The following is a 26,438-nucleotide window of genomic DNA, read 5'->3' as shown; positions in this document are numbered from 1 at the left end:
TTTATTACTTTAATTATACATTAATTAAAACAGCTTATACTGGTGGGTTTTTAATTGATCAATCTATTGAATTAACTCGAAAAGGGTAAAAATGGAAATATTACCGAATGTTAACGAAATGTCTGCCATTTTCTCTCAATAACAGATAAGATGTTATCTTTGTCCTTATTGTATCATATGCACTAACAATGTTCAGAACAATTTATAAATTGTCCCCATACATATCGGTTGTTTATTGATAGTGTGCTTGTCCTGAGTGTATGAGGTCGTGTGTTGGACCTGGCCGGTTCAAACTAAGTACTTAAATTTAAATGTCTGATGTTTGACAGCATTTTATACAATATCATAATGCCTAGCACGTAGTTAGAATATTCTGATTATTTTAAGGAGTACATCATTCAAAATATAGACAGACCTTTACCTTGCAATAACATTAACGGTACCAATTTTACTTCATCAAATGCGTATTTTAACAATAAATGTCTCTACAGTGTTTCTTGATGCCAAAATAATTGAAAAATCCCAAACGTATTCAAAAAATGTAAAGCTAATAAACAAAATGTAAAGCTGATCGGACGGGTAAGCAGATCCTGCTCGACATGTGGCAACCGTGGCAAACAATGTAACTAAAGCCAGACATGTTATCAGAAATTTGCATTTGGTAGGTATATTCCTTAATTTAAAATAATTTCCAAAATTTGGTAACAGCAAACTTTAAATATCCTCATAAAGTTCTTCAACTGTTTCGGTTCTTACACATTCTTGGCTTTTAGATATTCGGCTTTGATCGATTCTGTTGAAGGTAAACCCAGAAAAGCGCGTCAGACGCATGATATTATTTAACGTGTTGTTTTCATTTTTTTTTATCAGTTGATGCCAGTACCGAAGTACTGGCTATTGGGGTAGTGAAACCCTCGAGTAAACAGTCCACAAGCAGAGGTATCGATCCAGTGGTACAAGCAGAGGTATCGATCCAGTGGTAGTAATAATATAAATAGAAAAATGCCAGAGGCCAACATAGTTCAGTGGTTGTCGTTGGTTCATGTCTGTCATATTTGTTTTTGGCAAATTGTTTTGTTATAAATTAGTTTCCTAATTGATTTTTTTCATATTTATCATGTCGGGGACTTTAATAGCCGACTATACGGTATGACTTTTTTCATTGTTGAAGGCCGTACGGTTGCCTAAAATTGCTTACATCCACTTGAACTTAGGTGGAAATTTGTCTCATTGGCAATCATACAACATCTCCTTATTTATATATATTTTATAACATGTATAACTCCAAAACTTATATAAAAAAAGAAAGATCTTATAAACTAAAAGGGACAAAAAGAATGGCCAAGGACGGGCATGAAATAAAAGCATTGCACGAGAGAAATATACTAATCTAGCATTTTCATGCAAATCAGGTTGCCTTTCTTTTGACATGAACATGTTAACTTTATACATTTTTAATTTATTATATTTTCGCCTGAATGTTGCGTATTGACTTATCATCAATTGGTCTCGATTTATTGTAATTGATGGGTACTTTATATAATTCTTGATTAAAGCATGTAAAAGATGAATATATTTTTTTTGTTGCTGGGCAATACCACAGCAAAGATTAGAGTGTGTTGTATGCTTCAGGGCAAAGTTTTAGATAAAAGCACCTATTTTGATCGCGTTCGTAAATAAGTTGACCAGTATAGTTATCTTATATTGATATGTAAAAATATTTTATTTATTGATGAAATTGTCATTTTGAGCGATTTAAAAAAAAAATTAAGTTTGTCTTTTACTGTGGAATTTGTTTGTGTCTGTGTAACTAAAATTTCTTTGACGTTTATTGTACATGTTGAATTTTTAAGTGTGTCATGGGTAACACTTGAATACCAAAAACTCTGATAAATATTTAATAAAAGTCACATTGCTGATCACAAGGAAACTAATAAACCAAGAGTTCCAAGCGGTAAAGTTGAAATCATCCCTTCGACAATTTTACGGACGCCATCACGAGTTGGTTGACCGTTATGAAATATATGTTCCAATCGTCGTAACAAGAATCCCGTCCTCCTATTATCGCGATTGTGACCTACTGAATTAGACTTATCACCGCATTTAAACTTACATGAGCAACAGGACGGCTACCACATGTGGAGCAGGATCTGCCTATCCTTCCGGAGCATCTGAGATCAGCCCCGGTTTTTTGTGTTTTTTGTGTTGTTCAGTGTGAAGTTTTTTCTATGTTGTGTTTCGTATACTGTTGTTTGTTTTTTTGTCTGTTTTTTATATCGCATTTTCAGTTTATTTTCGAATTATTACTTTGAATGTTCCTTTTGTATCTTTGGCCTCTCTCTTGTCAGTTTATTATTTTGAACGCAAGTGAAATCTTTGAAACACGTCTCATACTGAAACTCTACAATCTAGGCGAAGGGTAATTCAAACTCACAAGTCGAAAATAATCTAACAACGCCATGGATACAACAGAAAAAAACAAACAACAGTACACAGAACAACATAGAAAACCAAAGACTGAGCAACACGAACCCCACCAAAAACTGGGGGTGATCTCAGGTGCTCCGGAAGGGTAAGCAGATTCTGCTCCACATGTGACAACCGTCGTGTTGCTCATGTAGGTACAAACCCGGTGATATATCTTATTCGGTAGGTCACATTCGGGGGAGGAGGGGACGAGATTGTAGTTACGACAATTTGAACATATCCGTCGTCATCTGTGAAACAGATATTCCATAACGGTTAACAAACTCGAGATGTCGTCCGTAAAATTTACGAAGGGATGATTTCAACTTCACCAAATGGAACTCTTGGTTTAATAGCTTACTTGTGAGCAGCAACCCTGTGTGCATTTATAATGCATTGTACGTATAAACATAGATTTATACAGTAGCTGATCGTTAAAAGTATTTTTTGTGACCTGGGTAAAAAGTAAAATAAAAATACCGAACTCAAAAGCAAATCAAAGAAGTGAAGTCCAAAAAAACTGACAAAATCAAACACCATCAATCAACACAAGGACGTGAAAAACAACTGCCATATTCCTGACTTGATAAAGGCATTTTACGATGAAAATGGTGGGTAAAACCTGATTTTACAGCTAGCTAACCTCCCGAGTGTATGACAGTTTTTTTTTATAGTTCCGTTATATTGCCAAACAGACATAATAGGTTAATGTGATAATAATTGGGATCCAGTAGTTAAATCTGTGTAAACATACATCACTGACAAACAACACAACTGAATAAAAAATTCAAACAAAAATACAAATTAATTATGTAACAAATTTTTATCTGTTTAGTCTTATCTGTGTTGTTGTAAAAGACTTAACTTGCACGTCGCATGATTCCAATTCATGATTGTTGTTGTTCTCCAAAATATTTAATATGGCACCGTTATGAGAGTTAAAGTTTAACACGAACACCAAACTTAATCTCAAAACACAAAGTCTTGCATTGTACCGTTTTTTTAACCAAGTATTACATGTATAAAGATATAAGAAGATGTGGTATGAGTGCCAATGAGACAACTCTCCATCCAAGTCAAAATTTATAAAATGAAACCATTATAGGTCAAAGTACGGTCTTCAACACGGAGCCTTGGCTCACACCGAACAGTAAGCTATAAAACGCTCCAAACATTACAAGTGTAAAACCATTCAAACGGGAAAACCAACGGTCTTATCTATACCAAAAACGAGAAACCAGAAACACTTATGAACCACATCAACAAACGACAACTACTGAACATCAGATTCCTGACTTAGGACAGGTGCAAACAAATGCAGCGGGTTTAAACGTTTTAATGGTACCAAACCTTCACCCTTTTTCTGAAACAATAGTGTTACATCACAATGTTTTATTTTTTTTAACAAAAATAGTTGTTCTGTATTTACTTCATTGAAGGGACAAGGTGTTTACAACGAGAAAGTAGTCTTCAAATATTTAAGTAATCCAAATTAGGTATTTTTTTTGTTGTTATTGGCTTTGAACTACCTGTCAGTAATTGCGAGTACTCTCAGATTTGTACTTAGTGTCTTTTTGTTGTTATAATGTACAATTACCCGGCCACGTCCACTCTGTGTTTTTGTTAGATGTATTTCTATTTGTATCCGTCTGATTTTTATAGTTTGTTCTTATGTTGCACTGTTACACAACTGTCCCAGGTAAGAGGGGGGGGGGGGGGGGGGGTTGGACGCCCGCTAACATGTTCAACCCAGCCACATTCTGTATGTGCCTGTCCCAAGTCAGGAGCCTGTAATTCAGCGGTTGTCGTTTGTTGCTGTGTTACATATTTGTTTTTCGTTTATTATTTTGTACATAGATTAGGCCGTTAGTTTTCTCGTTTGAATTGATTACATTTGTCATTTCGGGGCCTTTTATAGCTGACTGCGGTCTGGGCTTTGCTCATTGTTGAAGGCCGTACGGTGACCTATAAATGTTAATTTCTGTGTCATTTGGTCTCTTGTGAAGAGTTGTCTCATTGGCAATCATACCATAAAGTCCTTTTGTAAATATGTGTTTCTGTGTTTGACTTTAATTGCTTCTTAAAAGAACATTTGATGTCGATATGTTGTGCATTTATAACGTCCAAATTGATTGTAAAATTGAGTTAAATCAGAAATAACCTTTTTTAATATATTGCTATTTTCTTTTTTTTTATATTCTTATTATTATTGCGTTGCAACTGAATTCAAAATTATCGGAAGGAACTGTTGCTATTACAGAAAAGTGACATTAATTAAATATCATTACAACGTTCTGATATTCAAAGTAAGAAGATACCAAATTGGCCGTCAAATCAAAGAAAAAAACAAAACCATCAACAATACGATAAACAACTAGAAAACAGACAACAATTCACAACCCACTTAGAAAACTAGCGATTAAGCAACACGGAATTCATCAAAAAGTGGTTGAAATCAAGTGCTCCTGAAAGAAACGCAGTTCCGTCCCTAAGTGACATACATCATGTTACTCCTATTAGAATACGTTGATGAGTCATAATCGATGATTATGTATCTCTCAAGAAGAAACCTTGTTTGAAATGTTGACTGTGAAATAGAAATATGTAATCCCATGGATTTGCCCCGTTCCAGCAGTTAAAAACCTTGCTAAAATGTTGAGCCCAGTTGGATGCACAACTAGTCCGTTCGAATTGCTTAAATGCTGCGCCCAGTTGGCTACACAACTTGCCCGTTCGAAATTTGGAAGTTAAAATCTGATACCTCGCATTGAAATTGTGTAACGCTCTCTGCACATTGACAAAAACCTGCAACAACTCTTTGAGTCACTGAGTTGTCTGTTGCAAGGCAAAATGTCTGCTTCTAATCAAGCATAATTTCAGTTTCATTTTTTTTTCTTGAAATAGGCCTTTTTAATATCAGCTAGGACACGGTTGTTAATAACTACAAAAAAACCCGATTTATTTCTAAAATGTTTCAACACAATTTCTGTACTGCAAACATCTAGTTAATTGGAAATACAGTCAATCGGTTTTGGCATTTTGTCCACCCTGAAAATAAAACAAATCAGTATTTTAGTGGAATGTAAAGTTTCACCATGTGCAGATTGCAATAAATGTATAATATTTTAGATAATTGAATTGAAAGAGACTGAACAAATACTTACATCAATAAAACCTTTAAAAAATCTAAATAATTAAGGTATGACAAATTTTGGGTTTTTTCTTTGTAAAACTATCAGAATGCAGGATACTATGAATAACTTACTCTGCCTGTTCAGGTTTTTCTAGACGAAGACATGCGACATTAGGACAAGTAAAGATATTCTTCTTTTTGTTGCAATAGTAACAACAAAATCTTTTCAAATCTTCAACCCTCTCTGATTCTGCGCATAAATTAGCTTCTCGATCTAAATATTCACACTGACAATCTGGTATCGGATCTTGATCAGTACAGCCTGAAAAATGTAGCAAAAATAGAGTTAAGACTGACAAAAATGCTTTGTTCTGCTTTAAAATATATATGGACATTTGCTGAATAACACATCTGAATTATTGAGAACGAAATCGTTTTGTTTGCATTGCTCTTCAACTTTTGAATTCATATAATTGCAAACATGAAATCAGGGTACACGCTCAATCACATTGCAGATCATGACCTTCTGATTCCACAAATAAAATATTCCAATGTACCTCTATGATATAAACGATATAAAAAAAACCCAAATACTTGTAAATAAAATATAGATGTGCTATGATTGCCAATGCGACAACTATCAACCAAAGTTCAAATGAGGTCGGTGTAAGCCATTATAGGCAACCGTAAGGCCTTCTACAATGTAAAAACCCATACCGCATAGTCGGCTTATAAAGACTCCGACATGAAAAATATGAAACAATTCAATTGGGAAAACTAACCACCTAATTGATATCAAAACAATTTGCGGAAAACAAATATGACAGACATAAACCAACGACAACCACTGAACTACAGGCTCCTGGCTTGGAACAGGCGCATACAGAGTGTGGCAGGATTAAACTAGTGTCCTTGCGGCAATCCTTACCCCTTACCTTGGACAGTGGTGTAACAGTACAACATAAGAACGAACTATATTAAAGAGCTGCGCCAAGAGTGCATGATACGCCCGACGCTTTTTCAACGAAAAAAGTTACATAACTCCTCAATGTCATATCAGATATTTATAAAAAAAAAACTAAAGGGAGGTTGTTTTGATAGATATATACCAGTCACCAAAGTTTCACGATAAATGCTCAAAGCACTTTTGAGTTATTGTCCTAAAACTGAAAAATCCCCCTTTTTTAATGAATAAAACCTTATAACTCGGAAACGTAAAATCTATAATTAAAAAAAAAATCGAAAGGCTTACGTCAATAGATTTTAACTATTCACCAAAGTTTCATGCAAATTGGTTAAAGCGTTTTTGAGTTATTGTCCGACATGTTGACGACGGACGGACAACGGTATACCATAATACGTCACGTAAACGTAAATCAGTTGAAAAGGTTTTCACTCATCAGGTCGATACAAAGCAGAAAACATATAACGAAAACACAGACCGGATGTGGCACCGTATCTATACATCCCCACATAAAAACAGACGCTAAGTAAAGTTCTGAGAGTACTCGCAGTTACTGACAGCTAGTTCAAAGCTAATGACAACTAATAAAAAAATCATGTATCTAAGACTCAGTGCTGTTGAATTTATCAGCTAAATCAAATTTAGACGGGTCTTTACTGAGTTTGGCCATAAACTGTAATTTATAACAGTACAGGAACAAGTCTGGTATTAAAGGGGCACAATTGGTGCCCACAGGAATACCTACAGCCTATCTATAAACTTTATTGCCGAAACGTACATAAATGTTGTCGAAGAGAAAATATACACCTTTAATCATGTCATCACACCTCCAGTAAATATATCACGCATATTTACCTCTCTCATTACAGAAAAAGGATTTATATAAGTTTCAACAAATAAATCAGATTTATCAAACGACCATAAAGTTAGGTAAGAAAACTTTTGTTTGATAAGATTGTTTGGAAGTGTAGTATAAAGAGTGGAAAAGTAAGAACGGCCAACCGAATCGAATGGACCATTCAAAGCACGTAATTTATATAAATAAAGGCAACAGCAGTATACCGCTGTTCAAAGGTCATAAATCGATTAAGCGAAAACAAATCCGGGTCACAAAACAAAATCGAGGGAAACACATCAACTATACGAGGAAAACAACGAAACAACAGAAACACTGAACCGCAACAAAAACAAACATCCAAAGTAAAACATCCAAAGATTTTTTTACTCTTCAAATATAGTTAATTCCACTATTTTCACATGCTTTATTACAAAAGTTAATGATAAGTCCCTTGATAGTAGTTAAGGAACTCGTTAAAAGCACTGACAGTTTAATTGTAGAGACTTACTAGAGGCCGAGATGAAACGATAAATTACGTTTTTTTTTGTGTAGTTTAGGTAACCAATACATAGTGGGGACTTTCAAATGTTCAGAGGGGGCCTTGGGCTGAGCTGAGGTAGTGTAATGAGTATTTACTATCTTATTCTCTGTGGAGCGTACGGCCTTGAATGTTGTTGAATATAGAATTTCATTCTTAAGGACAAAGTGAAATATTTACGTTAACCACCACCACATTGTTGGAACTGTAAACCAACTAATTTTTTCGAGCAATTTATTTTCGCGAATAGAAAATAACGAGAATATAAATCGTCGTGAATATGTAAAACTTAGATCCGTCAAAATTAGACTGCATTACGTAAATTTCAAAATCGCAAATTGAAATCGGCGCAATGTTGGCTTGAAAGGGTTAAACGCAAAATAAACTATCCGCAATAAGTTGGTTAAAAGTATTCAATTTACTTCACTGCAGTTTCATACATGTATATCATCTGTCATTACAATTAATCCAGACATGTTTTGGGGTCTTTTCTATAATGTCATTTAAGGATGTAGTTAGATGAAATCATAAAATATCTAGAATTTAAAATTGATACTATAAGTAAGAAGGGCATTAGTTAAAGAACAAGACAAGCTAAAAATATTGATAGACTATGGAACTCCTTTTTGAGATCTTTGATTTTCAATAAATGGCGGGAAAGGCCGACTCGGACTTTTACCTTATTTTAGCATTGGCATTATTTGGTTTCTCAAATCGTAAGAAAAAAATCTAGAATCTGCTAAAATTTTGGCAATGACTTTTTTATGAGCTATTGAAGTCTTCTAAGAAAAGAAAGGTGGGTTATAAGGAGCAAAGTCTGTTTACCTTCTATCGTGGGAAAAACCAAAGGAGTCCGAACTTCTGAAAAAAAATCCTTAATTTGAGCTGATTACATCCTTAAGGTACAACTTAAAATGTCTGTTATACAAAATTGGTAACCGACAATTTTGATGTTTTAATGAAAAAATACGGGAACTGTGTTTACCTGGTGTTGTGGCGGCTAAAAAACAAACAGAAAATATTAAAACTTTTTCAAGCATAGATGGTTTTCTGACAAAAAAGAAAGAATCTTAATTAAAACTTGCACAATGATAAAAACATACAAATCAAAATAAAATCAATAACCTACAAATTTTGTCCCTGTCGATATTGAAATCATATTAGCCTATATATTGGCTGCATTACTATAATTGTAACTGTTATTTTAAAATGATACAATAAGGGAATTGTTCTGTATTCTGATATTTGCAATGTGTAAGCTTGAAACGCACTGAAATATGTTCATTTGAATTGTTTATTTGTAATGATAATTTCCTCACATTGAAATTTCATGCGATTCCTAAGTTTTGATTGGCCGAGGCATTCCAAAATTTAAATTTTATTTAAGTATAAAATGCTTCCGATCTACGACTGTACGTGCACTCCGTCACAACAATAAAACAATGCATAGGAAAACAATCAGAGTCCTCGTTTTGGCTGGCAAATTCATTGCTGCAGCATAATATGTAATTATAAGAATCGAATGCATCTTTATGTTAATGTATGTGGTTGTAAATTGCGCTAAAATTGCGTACATTTTTAATATGATGCGCTTGTGCAAATATAGTACAGGAAGATATGACTCTGTTAAATATCGGAAACTAATATAAACTGTATACAAATAAGAGTCATTCTAGTTTTGCTTCAAGACAGTGAATTCATGTTCATCTTAAAACAGATAAATTGTAGTGAGGAGACAAAACAGCATAATTTTCTAAATTTGTTGCATTTAGATTAAGTTACAACGTAACTGTAAAAAGTCGGATGCAAAATACAACTATGTATTCAACTTCTGCACGTCGAATCATAATTTCTGTATGTGTTTTACAATTGTTTAAAAGCGTTGACTAATTTAAATACTTTTATTCATGCTGTAAACATTTTCTATTGAAGATGTTATGTAAATTGCAATCCCAGACTTGCGCCTATCGAATATACACACTCAAATAGAAATACCCCCATTAAGGAAAGGAAAATATATCATGTTGGTTTCTATACTAACTGTGCAGTTCTTATATCAAGGTCTTGGGGGTATCGGTGGCGAGTGGTGTAAGTTCTCGAACTACTGTATCACTAGACAGTAAAAACAGGTGAGTTCGAATACCGCACGTGGTAGGTGCGCTCGACTCTAATCTTAATTGACTACGATTGTCAGTTTTCTAGCAAAGGTCGTTGGTTCTCTACGGGCACTCCGGCTTCCTCCACCAATAAAAAACTGAACTTCACGAAATAGCATAATAGTGCTGAAAGTGACGTTAAACACCAATCAATCAATTGATTAATATATCAATGTCTGAAGATAAACTTTAATCACCATTTGAGGGCAGGTGGACAAATTTCATTCGTAAATAAATATATAAAAATATGGTTTGATACAGAGAATATATCATCTGAATATCCATAAACAGTAAATGTGTTTACCTAGTGTAGTGGTGGCTGAAAAAACAAACAAACATGAAATATTTAAACTTGTTCAAACATAGATAGTTTTGTGACAAAATGAAAAATCTAAATAAGAACATATTCATAGATAAAAACATACAAATATAACAATATAACATTGTTACAGAAAAAGACGTAAAACAAAACACGGACAAACAAATTAATTAAACTTAAAAAACATATAAGCTGAAATATGCAGAAATAATAAAATAGTCAACAGAAAAAGTGTATGCGTAAACAAACTAAATTATAATATCACATATCTGTGATCACTTAAATCATTAAGAAACATATTCTTATTGCAACTAATTATTGCTTAGTTTTAAGTATTCTATGTTGTGTTTTGTGTATCATTGTTTGTCTGTTAGTCTTTTTTCTTTTTTAGTAATGGCGTTTTCAGTTTATTTTCGACTTATGAGAAACTGAATGTCCCTTTGGAATCTTTCTCCTGTCTCTTATTCATATAGTTATTATAACATTTTTGTATTTGTGCACAAAAAAAATGGTTTTACCTGCTGTACTTGAGGCTGAAAAACAAACCAAAAATATATCAAAATAACCTTTATATAAAATATTATTAGCTAAGATAGTTTTGTAACAAGATGGCATATCTGAAAAAATCCAAGATAAGAACAAATAAAGCAAACAAACAACAAAAGCAAGAAACTTAAAAAAAACAACAGCTTTACGAATCATAAACACAAATAAAAATGTTACACAAAACGAAAATAAAACATTAGCAGAGGTATAAATTATATCAAGTGAAATGTATACAACCTGAAGGATGTTCGCTACTCTTACTTTTGACTGTTTGTCAGATGTTAGGAATCCTCTAGTTTCGTCCGTGTAGTGCAAATGAAATTATTACCCGCTAACCCATATTTTTCATTTCATGATTTAATTACATGCCATAGTTTAAAACGCCATTAATGAAAGTTTTATAAAATCCTTGTTACTATTTCATAGTTTTTGAAAGAAAAGTGCCTATGTTAAATGTATAAAAAATGTAGAGAGAATGATTTCCCACACAATTTTCAATTGTTTATATCTTAAAAACATGGACACGAACCCATTTTTCTACTTTATAAGTTCCGTTATTCATATGCTATCAATTCATAACTGTCTTTTAAAATGCTTGGTTTTTTTAAACAGAGGGGCGAGCATAATTAATTTAAACAGTACATATATGTGTTCAATGGGTTCATTTATCCCAAACAGTCTAATACATTACTCGTTACAAACCCTTGTAACAACACAGGTAAGAGTGAAGGTTCGCGCCAGTTAAAACGTTTAAATCCGGTGCATTTTTGTGCACATGTCCTTAGTCTCGAACCTGTTGTTCGGTGCTTGTTGTTTGTTGATGTAGTGTATAAGTGTTTCTCGTTTTTCGTTGTTTATATAGATTAGACTGATTTTTCTGTTTATAGCTTGTTGTTCGGTGTTAGCCAAGGTTCAGTGTTGAAGGCCGTACTTTGACCTATAATGGTTTACTTTTATAAGTTATGACTCGGATGGACGGTTGTCTCATTGGCACTCATAACACATCTTTTTTTATCTACCTACCTGTTATGTTTTTTGTGAATTTGATCTCTTCCTGAACGTCCATGAAATATTTGTCTATGGGCGTTAAGCAACCAACAATAAGTCAATCAAACATAACAATTAATGTGATTTATCTTATTGAATGTGTGCTGAAAGACAAGCAAACAATCGTATGATTTGCAATCTTAGTTTTATTTTAAGTTGATTGATAGATTGATGGTTGCTCAATGTTCAGTCGCAAATATGTCATCCATGATCATGACGATATTGATAATGTTAAATACATAATATACAAAACATACACATTTTCAACAAGTTACAAAATATTTAAAACAATGTCATCATTTGTATAATAATTGTATCAATCATTTATTAACATGTTGATAGTAACGTATTGATATCAAAAGAAAGGGAGTAAATACACAAGTGGCTTGCCATATTACAGTTGCATCTGTCTACTCTGGGGCTCTATCAACATAATGAACCTTAATTTAATTATAAAGGCCTCCTATGTTTCAAACATGCAACCGTTAAAAGATCTTGATAATGTTTTTAAAACAAAAGCAAGGGAAGGATAATTTCAGCTAAACTAAATTTTAACTTTGAACTATCTCTACGATACAGATGTCAAATCATGGGTTGGGAAATAAAATTCTAAATATAATTTCGGTTTGACGAGTAAGTTTATACATCTACCACAGCTTGAATGGATTCCAGGTTAACCTAACAATGCAACAAAGTTGAGCCTGTAATGCAATGATTTTTGATGATTGCTGTCTGTCATACTTGTTTTTTTGCGTTTATTGATATGTCATATATCAAGCCTTTTGTGTTCACGTTTGAATTGTTTTATATTTTCTCATGGCAGTGCCTTATAAAGCTTAGTTTACATAAGGAGCCAGTTATTAAGTGGTTCTAGTTGTTGCTGTATAGCATATTTTTTTTCCGTTCATTATTTTGAACATACATCAGGCAGTTTGTTTTCTCGTTCGAACTGTTTTACATTAGTCGTTTCGGGGCCTTTTAAAGCTGACTAGGCGGTATTCATTGCTTAAGGACGTATAGTTGTCAATATCTGTATCATTTTGACTTTTGTTGAGAGTTGTCATATTGGCAATCGTACTACAGCTTCTTATTTTTATATTCTATGGTATGGACTGCGCTCATTGTTGAAGTCCTTACGGTGATCTATAATTGATAATATGTATGTTATTTGGACTTTGATTCACAGTTGATTCATTGGCAGTCATACAACATCTGCCTATTTCTAAATACAACTTGTATGCATTATGACATTGCTAGTGGAAGTTTCCATACGAAGGAGCTTAATCAGTCCAATAGTTCGCCCTTATGTATTCACATAACATACATTTTTATTAACTATGTATTTGCATTCAGGTATCACAGATCAAATTTATTCGTTCATTGTGTGTTAATTTACGTTTTTTGATTGAGTTCAGCCTTCCAATTGATATTTTATAGTGTGTCTTTCTATGTTGTGATGTTATACTATTGTTTCAGAAAAGGGAGAAGGTTTGGTACCATTAACACGTTTAATCCAGCTGCAAATGTTTGCACCTGTCCTAAGTCAGGAATCTGATGTACAGTAGTTGTCGTCTGTTTATGTAGTTCATACGTGGTTCTCATTACTCGTTTTTATATAGATAAGACCGTTGATTTTCCCGTTTGAATGGTTTTACACTAGTAATTTTTGGGGCCCTTTATAGCTTGCTGTTCGGTGTGAGTCAATGCTCCGTGTTGAAGGCCGTACCTTGACCTATAATGGTTTACTTTTATAAATTGTTACTTGGATGGAGAGTTGTCTCATTGACACTCATACCACATCTTCCTATATCTCTGTATCATTTATATGGTCATATTCATAAATTAACTGCTCACAAAACTTTGGATGGTTCGACATATTTATGATATAGACCGTGCTAGGGCTGTATAGCCATTCAAGGTCGTTAAAAACTCCGATCATCATATTTATGACATTTCAAAACCAGAAATAGACAACTTTGGCTGTATTTGGCAAAACCTCAATGGTTTCAAAATTCGTTATTTTTTGGCCTTTTTTTATTCAAGAGTCACTGATAATTCATTCGTTGAAGAAACGCGCGTCTGGCGTACACAATTATAAGTCTAGAATCGTTGATGTTATACCAGAGGGACATTCAAACTCCGAAGTCGAAAATAAACTGACAATGCCATGGCTAAAAAGAAAAAGACCTACAGACAAAGAACAATTCACAAAACAAAACATAGAATACTAAAGACTGAGCAATACGAACCCATCAAAAACTGGGTGTGATCTCAGGTGTTCTGTAAGGGTACGCAGATCTTGCTTCATATCGTGAACAAGTCGTTTTGATCATGTTAGTACAAACCCGGTAATAGCTCTAACTCGGTAGGTCACATTCGGTAAAAGGGGCGGGATTTTACGACTTATGATAATGAATTACACATCCAACTCATTGAAACTGTAAATGTTACATTTATGTTCCTTGGACGAAAGGAGTCTATACAATACATATAGGGAGCTGCGAATCGCTTTGACGAGGTTTGACAGAATTCATATTTGTAATCAAAATATGAACAGCAGACATAGTTGAGTCGTTCGCTTATCCTCGGGTCCTTTTTATGATATTTAACGAAAAATCCTGGAAAAAAGAAAGCCAGAAAGACATTGTCGCGATTTATTTTTGCGTCTTTCGCTAGTAGACAAACAATGCGAATATAAATCGTCGCGAATATGTAAAACTTTCCTCATTTTACTACATAAAGCAAATTTGAAAATCGCGAAATTAAATCGCCGCAAAATGGGCTAGTGCTGGGCCTTACGCGAAATGAAGTATCCATGAATATAATTTACAGTATTTATATGTATTTTCATTCATAATCAAGTATTTATAACTATTTTATACATACCTAAACATATCCCACATGTTTTCTTACACAACTTGGCTATTGATGGTACAGTACAAGTAATTGGTGCGCAATTGATGCCAGGAAAGTCAATGCATATATCTTTAACGTAAGAATAAAAATGAAAATCATACAAGCTATGTAAAGTTATTTTACACTTACAGAAAATGGTGATCAAACGAATGACATTAACACCTGAAAAATGGTACATATATGTATTTTTCTATTCAAGTGTATTTTAAGTTTACTAGTATATGTTTTCAGAATTTCAAATTCACCAAATTATATACCAGTACTGGAACTGAACTTGTAAGCATTTATATTTCTTTACTAAAATAATAAATTGTGTTACCTCCTTTTCCGCTAAGTACGCGACATAAAGGACATGGTCGGCTCGGAGCCAGAAAAATGTGTCTGAGTTAGGTGACATATCTTTCTTTGGACTGTAACCTTGAGAAATAGCACTTTCAAAATCCCGCTCAATGTGTCGGTCCAGAACAAAGCAGGGTTAATATCAATATTACATTAACATGTTCGCGTCCTGAATATAAATATTTTTTGCCGCTGTACGTTATGTAGCCATGCATAATCATCTTCGTAATCATGCATTCCTAAAAACATTTGAAGGCTGAAATTGAAATGGTTAATTTAACTACTATCAAAACAGAAATTAAAATGAAGGTAACAACTCTCTAAAAAAAATGCTGCCTTGAAACTATAAGAGAAAAATAACATTTTTTTATGTTTACTTAGTAAATTGAATCGTAAGCTATATGTGTTTTGTAAATAAACATAAATTAACAAAATACAGACTTAACAATGACATATAGTAAAAAAAAAATACGAAAAGACGTACAGAAGTCGGAAAATACAACAAAATGGTTGACACAATCATTTTTTACCATGGCAAACAAGACGAAATGACGAAAAGACAAATACTAACAGTCCGCAGAACACTCCATAGAAACCTGAAACCTGAAGACTAAGCAACACGAGTGCCTTCAAAACGGGGGCGGATCTTGGATGCTCCGGAAGGGTAAACTATTGTCTCCACCTTATCTTCTCAAATTAATACTTACCCGGATCAATAGTCGGTGCTTCAAAATATAAGAGAATACTAGTAGATGATAAGTAAAGTTTGATTGAGGTAAGCTTTTTTGTGATTTTACACTATTGTTTCAGATCAGGGTGAAGGTTTGGTACCATTAAAACGTGTAAACCAGCTTTAATTGTTTGTACCTGTTCTAAGTCAGGAATCTGATGTTCAGTAGTTGTCGTTTGTTGATGTGGTTCATAAGTGTTTCTCGTTTCTCGTTTTTAATATAGATTTGGTTTTCCCGTTTGAATGGGGCTCTTTAAAGCTTCCTGTTCGGTGTGAGCCAAGGCTCCGTGTTGAAGGCCTTAGTTTGACCTATAATGGTTTACGTTTATAAATTGTGACTTGGATGGAGAGTTGTCTCATTGGCACTCATACCACATATTCTTATATCTATTATTCATTTAGATCTATACAACTTTTTCTGTCAATTAATGAAGGATGTTTTCGGTTTAAATACTATACATGACATTTTTAATTGAGAATTTCTTCATTTTTACCCCCATTATTAAGGGTAAGGACAGAGTTTACAAAATAGTGAATAAATGTTCAAAAAATAGACGACAAGGACAAGGTAGAATAGATAATAATTATATGCTAAGATAAAAAGAATACTGAATAATCAGGATGTTTAAATAAAAAGACTGAATCGTAGTTAACATAAAAAATAATAGAGTAAAATAGGCAGAAAAATTAAAGGGGCACTAGCTTCGAGATATATAAAAAATTATGATTTTATTTTTTTCAATCATTAACGAAAGTCAAATAGTGAAATTATAATTCGCTTTTAGCAGCCAGTATGGTTCAAATCTGTCAAAATAAGCTAAGAAACATCGATGTTGAATTATTAACTTGCAAGTTTCAAGTGAATACTAGTTATTCATCCTCATTGAATCCATATTCATATGGACTTCAATGTAACCCCTTAGCTAGAGATGGATTACGCATAATTTCTGCATGTTCATTTATTAAAAGAAAAGAATGTCAATATTGAAAGTGAAACAAAGGTAAATCATTTGATTAACTAATTCGATCTATAAAAAAATCATTCTTATACAGGTAGAATCAAAAATTGATTTAGCTTTATATCCTATAACATGAAATCAAACAGACATAGAAAAATTCAATTGCACGAGGTCGCTATCTTTTTATGTTTGTTTATGTTTATATCATGTTACGTGACCGTTGGTAGTTTTCGGAGGTCATCTCGCTGATTAATTAGATGCCGTCTAAATTAAATACACACGAAATTCTGATATATATAATCTAGCATATGTATTGTTAGCTGTTTATGTCAGACTTATTATAATTTGGATATGTGTCTTAGTATGTTATAAATCAGATATGAAGATTTAAGTCAAATCGGTGAACATGATTTTGACAGCTAGTGCCCCTTTAAGGATAGATAAAAACGGACTAAAAAAAAGAATATGGAATGAAGACCAGAATCCCCATTCCATCCAAACCGTTTACCTCTCTGAAAAGCTAGATTTCAAAATAATAAAATGGTCAGCAATTTAGATAGGCAATTATCTCTTGTTTAAATCTTATTAAAAAAAAGAATTGCGGGAAATTTCATATTAGGCAGTTTAAACCCTAACTTTTTCTAAATACTTACTACTAGGACCAACTGTTGTTGCTAAAAAGATAAAATTATTGATAATGATTATTATTTTACAAAAATGTAGCTTTATGTATTAGGTAAGGATGATTATTCCTAAATTTCTTCCAAAAATAATGTATATTTATACATGAAGTATTTCAGAAAAATGTGTATACGCCTGTATGCATAATTAACTTAGACTCACTATAATGACATAAAAACAAGGAATTGGATCTACAGAAATAAATTTATTAAGTAGTCAGATCGGCAAATACACCAATTGTGACAGTTTGGCTGATTGTGTATTTGCAAAGTGCGTATTTAATGCATGTCGGAGGACAATTACCGCTTCTTTTTCATTGTATTGGATATTTTTTAAGGCGTTTTGATCACATTATTCTAATGTTTCCATGTATTTGATATACATTCAAAGCTTTCAAGCGTCCAGTTTGTATGTTTTCCTGATGTAGGTAGACATGTTAGAGAGCCCGACATTTGAAAAAAAGTGTTATTTTCATATAATTTGTTTACTGATTTTATGAAAATATTTATTGTGGTTATAATAAGTAGATTTTCAATAACCGATTTGATTCTGTTATTACACGCGTTCAACATAGTTGTTTGCCCTAGTCAATTGTAGAATAGTTCTACAAGGGACAAAATTGACACGGACAGAACCATACAAATAAAAATTATGTATAATTCACCTATATGCGCACAAATTGTTGATTCGACATAGGAATTGGCATATTGGCATTTTTAATGTAAGGGGAATATATAATCCTATTGTAATGGCTGCCGTCATGATAAGACAAAATGGCAGCTATGCAAATTAGCAAAGTACCCCAAATTATGCCATATTGCATGATAAGTTTAAAGTGATTTGAAGGCGTCTTGATTAATTCAATAAAATAAAAATAACTATTGATTTTAAAACTGTTTATATAAACCGTGTTTACATAAGATCAAATGGAATGACAAAATTTGAAAAACTGAAATATTACACATGCTGTAAATTCAAAAATTATTGCGTGCATTTATTATTGCTATTTTGTCATTTTGGACTAAAATGTGATTTGAATTTTTGCGATATTGAGAAAATTCCTGTTTAATTTATATAAAAAAATTCAAAATGCGAGTTGAAATTATTGCGATTATAACCCTGTCGAATTTTTCGCAATAATAAAAACATCGCAATAATTTCTGAATTTACAGATAGTAGATAAATTTAGTATTTGCGATAGCTTTTGTTATCATTGAATTCATATTCGTTCTAAGCTGCAAAGGTTTGTGTTTAATTACATGGCCAATTATGGAATTGACAAATAAGCTATTAATTAATTAGACATAAGTATCACAAACACAGTTGTATAAGCTAACAGATTTCCTGTAGCTTTTTGTCATATCTGTTGACACATCGTTGTCAATATAATGGAGTTTGATGCGACTGCCATACAAATGAGAGGTTTAGCTAGCTTTAAAACCAGGTTAAATCCACCGTTTTCTACATTAGAAAATGCCTGTACCAAGTCAGGAACATGACAGTTGTTATCCATTCGTTTGATGTGTTTGAGCTTTTGATTTTGCCATTTGATTACGGACTTTCTTTTTGAATTTTCTTCGGTGTTCAGTATTTTTGTGGTTTTACTTTTAACCAGTAAATGTCCCGCTCAATCGGTCAAATTTAATAAATGAATGTATCGTAGTCGTTCTCCTGATCTAGATAGAAATAAAATTTAAGACTTACCAGTAGTCATTGTTGCTACAGGGGCATTTGTGACTGCAAAAAAAAAAACATAAATCAAGTGTTCGGATTTTTTGTATACTTTCCGATATTAAATATATGTAAAAAATATAAAAAGATTGTTTTATAAATTCTAATTAGACAACTCGCCACCAGAGACCAAATGACGATGACGTTGACAACTTTAAATCACTGTTAGGACTTCAAAAATGCGCAAAGCCAAAACCGCATGTTTGCACCTTTAATAAACATATATCACTTTATACAGATAGACCTATATCAAAAGTAGTTTGTAGATGGCCCAGTTCTTCCCAATTTACAAGCTATTAAACTTTGCACTTATTTGTCATTCCAGTGTCATTGGTAAGTCTTTGGTAGTAGAAAATTCTGTCTGACGTACAAAATCATAAGCCTGGTATCTTTGATTAGCTTTTATCAACTGGATAGCAGTAGGAATCTGGTAAATATATTTTCAAATAGTTCGTTTCTGGTATATGTTTTCAACAACTAACTTCTATTCATACCACAAATAAGAAAATTTCACATGTAGGTTATTTTCCTGCCAACGTGTTTTATTTTCAATATATAAATTGTTTTCTCAAAGAGAAAACGAAAAAAGAAAGAAAAAGCATTACAGGTCGATTATGTGAAAAAGCGATTGAAAACATGGAAAAATTTAATCAAATAAACCAAAGAATAGTAAAGCCTATGATGCAGCTTACTTTCCACGTGTACATGTAAAAAACAGAATTCATATGTAAACGCTTTATTACATAATTTTGGAGTTGCGAAAGTTTTTGAGCGGTGGTTTTTGTAACCTGTGCAGTATATATATACCTACAGCAGCATAACAAAATTATAAACATTATTTTACTTCCACTTTATTAAGTCCGTGTAAAGTAAAGACTGTTCGCCGCTTATGTGGAAACATTTTGAAAAGTAAATCAAATAAACAAAAGAATTGTAAAGCTATTTTAAAGAACCATATATAAATTTTATTTAGCTACAATTTGACATCAACTGTTTGACTGCAAATAACACTTTCATTCGGTTAGGGTGTAAAAGCTTAATTAAAAACTACGTTACTTCAACTTCGTACCTTATTTGGCCTTTTTAACTTTTTTTTATTCGAGCGTCACAGATGAGTCTTTTGTAGACGAAACGCGTCTGGCGCAAATACAAAATTTTAATCCTGGTATCTATGATGAGTTTATTTAAATGAAATATTTTTCCATATTTCTTTTTTTTATTTGATCATAAAATAAAAAGGGCAGTATTAACACGTGTTAAATGAAATGCCACTGTTGTGCAATCGTTGTGATTTTCTCTCTGAGGTATGTACATACTTCATAGATCTATGGTTTCATTTATTTTCGTGGAATGAGGAACACTTGTATTTTAATGGATATTTGATTTTGTGGTTTTTTCCAAAGTATGCATACAAGCATATAGAAAATGTTAACTATGTTAAATTTGTTGTTAATCTATACCCATAAAATACACAGAAATTGGTATCCTACAAAATATAACGAATCAGAGTAACTTTATAATGTATAACACACATGTAAGCATATTTGGCTGTGTGTCCGAACTAATTGATGAAATAAGATTACTTACTGATCGGCCCTGCTCCACCTGTAATAATTATTATTCTAGAAAATGATGTCATTGAGTTTTTTTTACTTCATATAAGAATGCGATGTTATTTCGACTTTGAAACTTTAATAACTGCCTAGGTTGTATATATATAGTTACTTTCGAATTGAATGCTTATTTTTTTTTAGTAATTTTATTTGGGCGTAAAAGCGTTAACCGAAGCACAATTGTCATGAACCGCGATTATCTGCAAGATAAGATAGGTGTATTCAATTTTTAAAACTACATTTACATGTAGTTTTATGACGTTGTCATTAGATGCACGTGCAGTCATTAATGATACATTTCATCAAGAGAATTAAAATATAATTTTTGAATTGTTTCTCGAGATTAAAATCAGCCAATCAAACGTTAGGATTCGTCTGAAACATGCCGGTATTGTATACTCATGTACAATTTCATTTTCTGCATTATTTACGATAGAATACAATATTTATCAGGGCTATAGTATTCCATTAAAATGTATGTGTAAGGGTAGGAAGGGAAGTTTAAATATTATTTGTGGGTCATGGGTCTTTTTTCAGTATGCGTATCTAAAAAATGGTTCTTTGTTGTAGGGATATTTTGAAAGTCCCTTCCTACCCTCCCACATACATTGTAATGGAATAGCCTTAATAGCATTTGTTTTACACACATATATTACATATACGTATAGCGTATTATTAGATCTACTTTTGATACAAAAACACTGAAGACATTGAGAAAGACTATTACTCGTTCCACAAAAGTTGCAAGAAAATCGGGACATCTTCTGAAATACAGCTTGTCTTGTCCATCAAGACTCGATAGCCTACACACTTATTTTGAGAAAACATTGAATATAAATCCTAAGTTTCTAATATCTCAAGAACTTACTTGACAAAGTAATGAATTAAAAAAAACACTTTACACCATCAAGATTTCATTGTTGGTAAGCTAACTGTCGTTCGTGTACCCTCGTTCCCCTAGCTCATTTGGATTGAGATCACCAAACCAACTGACTCAATGCTTAGAAAATACTTACATTGTTTACAAGTGTATGGGCATTGGTAATATTTATAGTAGTCTTGTGAACATTCATTCACGTGTAATGCGCATGAGGAAGTTGAGTTATCACGACAGAATGATAAAGGTGGTGGCATTGTTAGTTTCGAATGTGGTATATCTGTAAAACAAAATTAATACTATCCTTTATTTTAATAGAAAGATAACAATTAAAAGTATTTAAATACTTCTTGAATTTTACATTTACAAAATATATTGCGTGCGAGGAATCATAATGTTTATTCACGTATTACCCACAAACTTTAGAAAAATGCGAATATTTGTGCAATCGGAAATTAAACTCTTGAAATCAACACACACATAAATTGTGAGGCAATAATAAAAACAATTTTCTTTATTTAGTCTCATAGTAAATAGACGACCTACTGATATATTTAATAGAAGTTTATAAAATCTACGCCAAAGGGCGACAGGGGAATAGAAATATGGTCACTCTTGACCTTCTTCCAACCGGCAGAAAAACTCTTGCCAACGAAGAGTATCCGTTTAGCTGTGCGGGATGTACAAGTACACAGCCACGTCCTCTCAACATGGGGTCGTTATATCCGATGCCACGTGTAGAGAAAATGAGACGCTCTCTGCCCGTTAAGAAGACTATTTGAGGATCCGTAGGCGCCTGTTGCACGACAAAATTTCTGATATACCTTCATTTTCCGACAGCAGTCGAAATTTCCAAGTCCTCCATCCCGGAATGCCTCTTTTACAGTACCTACCTATCATATTTATTGTTTATTTGTTTTCGTCCTGAAAATGCATCAAAATTTTGCCACTGGACGTTAGTACCCACAAAATAATCAATTAACAATACCTTGAAAATATAAGGTAATATAGGTAATGTGTATTTTCGAGTTTATTCGCAAATAACAATGTGTTTGTTTTGATCTGAAATCTTCATATACATGTAGATCGCGCATGCTAGTACAGAAATTTGATTCTATAAATGAGTGACTTTTAAATCGTATTGATTTTAGTAAGATAATAAACTTTCAATGGTATTTTAAATAGACAGTGTATATACCTACTTTTCCCTGAACACAGCTCTCTGTTACAGTTACTACCAACACAACACTGTCCACAGTAATCATCCGCTGCCCTCCGCCCCACACCACTTGACACAGGGTCAAATCTAGCGCCGCATTGCTAAAAAGCAAAATATAGTGCGTTTGAAAAAACACATGGTGTTAAGGAACTTCCATTACAGGTCGTACCCTTGTTTCTTGAAAAAAATCGGTATTATTACGATCAATTTTAGTAGTAAAATTTCTTTTGATACGTATGTCTGTATTTGTAGTTTTGCCCTCCGCCCTACACCACTTAACTGAGGGTTAAATCTAGCGCCGCATTGCTAAAAAGCAAAATGTAGTGAGTTTGAAAAAAACACATGGTGTTAAGTAGCTTCCATGACAGGTGGTGCCTTTGTAACTTGAACAAAATCATTATATTTACGATCAATTTCAGTAGTAGGATTTCTTTTAATACGCATGTTTGTCTGTGTAGTTGTACTTTATGTCTCTTGTTCTGTAGTTAACATTGAACAAGATCCGTCATTCGCTTAATACAGGTCAATACAGACTTGTTTGATCTTATCGCAATTAATTGAATACAGTGGATTCATTAATATTCGTCGGATACCAATTTTCGTGGATTTCGTGGGTACAGTAGAACCACGATTTTAAATGTTCAACGAATTACAAATTTTCTTAAGGAATGTATGCAGACTTTGCCAAAACCACGTAATTAAATATCCACGAATATGCAAGTTTTCCTCAAACCACGAAAATTGGTACCAACGAAAATAAATGAATCCACAATATTAACAGTAAAATTCAGTATTTGTATGTATCATATCGAAATAGTTCATCCCGAACAAAATTCTGGCCTTGCAGTCATACAAGTTTCGAATACGATGATCGTACTCAGACTCAGAAATCAACCAATGAAAAAACTGCATTTTGGTGTTTCGAGCACTGTACTCCGACGCGAGTATTGAGTACAGTTCTATGACCAAAAGGCCCTGAGTTTGTGTTTCGAGTACAAATTTCGAATTCCGAGGACCGAGAAAAGGTATGGCCTAGCTATCATTACAAATTGTAGTACTCAGACTAAAAAATACACAAATCAAAATACTGGATTTTGGTGTGTACACCAATGAAAATACTGGATTTTGTTGTTTCGAGCACACATTTTGTACTCCAAGTACAGAGAAAAGTTTCATGACCGTAAGGCCTGATCGACATTAACACTCGTTACAACTCGACTATCTGCGTTCCTTCAGAAAGGAAAGTGGCGGATTGAACCGAGGATTGTCGATTGCCACGTAACACACAACATACATATCAATGCATTACATGTATAACATAATTTCATACCTCAGAATGTAAGACAAATTTTTTCATGAGCTAGATGTAAATGTGGTACCAAACACCTTGACTAAAATAAATTTGGCTCAAACGATTTTGATAAAATTTTGACAAAATATTAACTTTGACCCTTTGACAAAAATATAAAAATTTCAAAAAAAATTGAACCACACCTTATCGGAAAAAAATCATTGGATATATAGCAGTTTGACAAAGATTAATTTTGATCGTTGAGAATCTTTTAATATTTCATTAACAATAGAACGTGATTAAAACGTTTCTACAGAGTTATCTCCCTGTAGTGTTATGTACCACCTTAATACTTACATTTTTATGCGCACATCCAAGTCTGTATCTTTTTTCTTGATTGTGGATTATAGCTTGTGTGTAACAGACCTTTACGAAGGAAAAAAGTGGATTATAGCTTGTGTGTAACAGACCTTTACGAAGGAAAAAAGTGGATTATAGCTTGTGTGTAACAGACATTGACAAAGAAAAAAGTAGATTATTGCTTGTGTGTAACAGACCTTGACAAAGAAAAAAGTGATTATCAGACCATGACAAATTTATTACATACAAAGTAGCAGATTCACATTATGGATGTTTGCTCCTCTTGTTTTTGAATATTTTTCTGTTTATAATTTTATTACATATAGTTTAAAAGTCAATTTTTTTTAAATCTTATAAAATCTTTGTTAATGTTTCATAGTTTTTGAAAGAAAAACGGAGCCATTGCTAAAATTATGAAAAATCATTTCCCGCCAAATTTTCAAATGAGTATATCTCTTAAACAAGGACACGAACCTATAAATTTGTTTCTGCTTTTTAAGTACCGTTATTTACAAACTGTCAATTCATAATAGCCTTTAAAAGCTTGTTATTGTGAAACAAAGGAGCAAACATTCTCAATATTCTTGTCATTTTGTTTTTTTTTAAACCTGCCGATTTCAGCCGACTCCTCTTCCCCCTATATACTGATTACTCGTACACAATCTAACACAATTTAACCTTTTTCGAGAGCAATGGACTACAAGAACAATTTTACTTTTGTAACTGAGTGATAAGAAAGGAAGATATTTAATCACGTGATCCGGCATAGTAGATTATACTCTTACGCAGGTTAGATTATATCCGATGCACTGTCATATAGTTAAAATAATACACGGGTCAAATCTGGTAAGCAAACAAATCCGGTGTGAACCAAGAAAACTTCGTCATTTCCTCAAATTAATATGTGTAAGAGACTTAAACACATAGTCTTATTTCCTAATTTATTTGCTTTTTAAATATGACTTTATAGAAATAGGAAGATATGGTATGTGAATGATTGCCACTGAGACAACTCTCCACCAAAATGCTGTAGAAGGTTATCAGCTATATAGGTCACCGTACGGTCTTCAACAATTAGCTTAACGTATACCTTATACAATATAGCAAGCTACATTGTTAATGGATGTTGAAGGTATACATTGTATAGTGGCAAATATTATATGCATATTTAGCACACGGTAATATGCTAATGGAAAATTGATATTCTTTATACAAGACCCAAGTAAAAGTTAAACCTCACAAGTATACAGTATTGCATGAGGACATGCCACCCAAACCATCGTATCATAATGATTCTGTTCCGACCTGTGTTTGCCACTATACCAAATTGTCGTGCTTCAGGGCAAACAAGCATCAAATAACAATATCAAGGTTTTAATTTTTTATTTAATTGACTCTGCTAGGGATCGTTTTCCTATACATGCTAACACGAGACCTACGAGATGATAAACTTATTTTAGAAATCATGTAACTATAATTATATCTGCCAATTTTGATGATGAGAAGGCAGAATACTGATAAAGGATAACAAATTGTTATAAATTCTTTTTGAAAGCTTAACTCCTATGCCACTACATGAACCCCTTGTAAAAATAGAAAAAAAATGAAACATAAACCCATTTTAAATTCTTGTTTGAAAACCCAAGTTTAACCTTTCGGATATGTTGCAAAAACTAAACAGAAATTATAGAGAGCAATAATTTTAGCGATTCTGA

General features: G+C 32.9%; 1 protein-coding gene across 1 annotated transcript in view; it reads right to left on the bottom strand.

The window, feature by feature from the left end:
* Nucleotides 1–4,939: 4,939 nt before the first annotated feature.
* The window catches only part of LOC127721182 (uncharacterized), a 29,492-nt gene continuing 7,993 nt past the window's right edge, over nucleotides 4,940–26,438 (bottom strand). The window contains exons 7-19 of the mRNA XM_052227848.1: nucleotides 24,721–24,789; nucleotides 23,056–23,173; nucleotides 21,993–22,133; nucleotides 20,951–20,968; nucleotides 19,337–19,369; nucleotides 17,605–17,625; nucleotides 15,970–15,987; nucleotides 14,894–14,992; nucleotides 10,933–10,947; nucleotides 10,400–10,414; nucleotides 8,925–8,939; nucleotides 5,732–5,921; nucleotides 4,940–5,514 (exon numbers count right to left, since the gene is read on the bottom strand). Coding sequence (XP_052083808.1) covers nucleotides 5,472–5,514; nucleotides 5,732–5,921; nucleotides 8,925–8,939; nucleotides 10,400–10,414; nucleotides 10,933–10,947; nucleotides 14,894–14,992; nucleotides 15,970–15,987; nucleotides 17,605–17,625; nucleotides 19,337–19,369; nucleotides 20,951–20,968; nucleotides 21,993–22,133; nucleotides 23,056–23,173; nucleotides 24,721–24,789 — 795 coding nt within the window. The 3' untranslated portion in view covers nucleotides 4,940–5,471. The remainder of the gene's footprint in view (nucleotides 5,515–5,731; nucleotides 5,922–8,924; nucleotides 8,940–10,399; nucleotides 10,415–10,932; nucleotides 10,948–14,893; nucleotides 14,993–15,969; nucleotides 15,988–17,604; nucleotides 17,626–19,336; nucleotides 19,370–20,950; nucleotides 20,969–21,992; nucleotides 22,134–23,055; nucleotides 23,174–24,720; nucleotides 24,790–26,438) is intronic.

The sequence above is a fragment of the Mytilus californianus genome, unplaced genomic scaffold (assembly GCF_021869535.1).
Source record: "Mytilus californianus isolate M0D057914Y unplaced genomic scaffold, xbMytCali1.0.p SCAF_12, whole genome shotgun sequence".
In the NCBI taxonomy this organism is placed as follows: domain Eukaryota; kingdom Metazoa; phylum Mollusca; class Bivalvia; order Mytilida; family Mytilidae; genus Mytilus; species Mytilus californianus.
The sequence above is the reverse complement of the archived record's forward strand: the minus strand, read 5'-3'. Positions and strand labels throughout refer to the sequence as shown.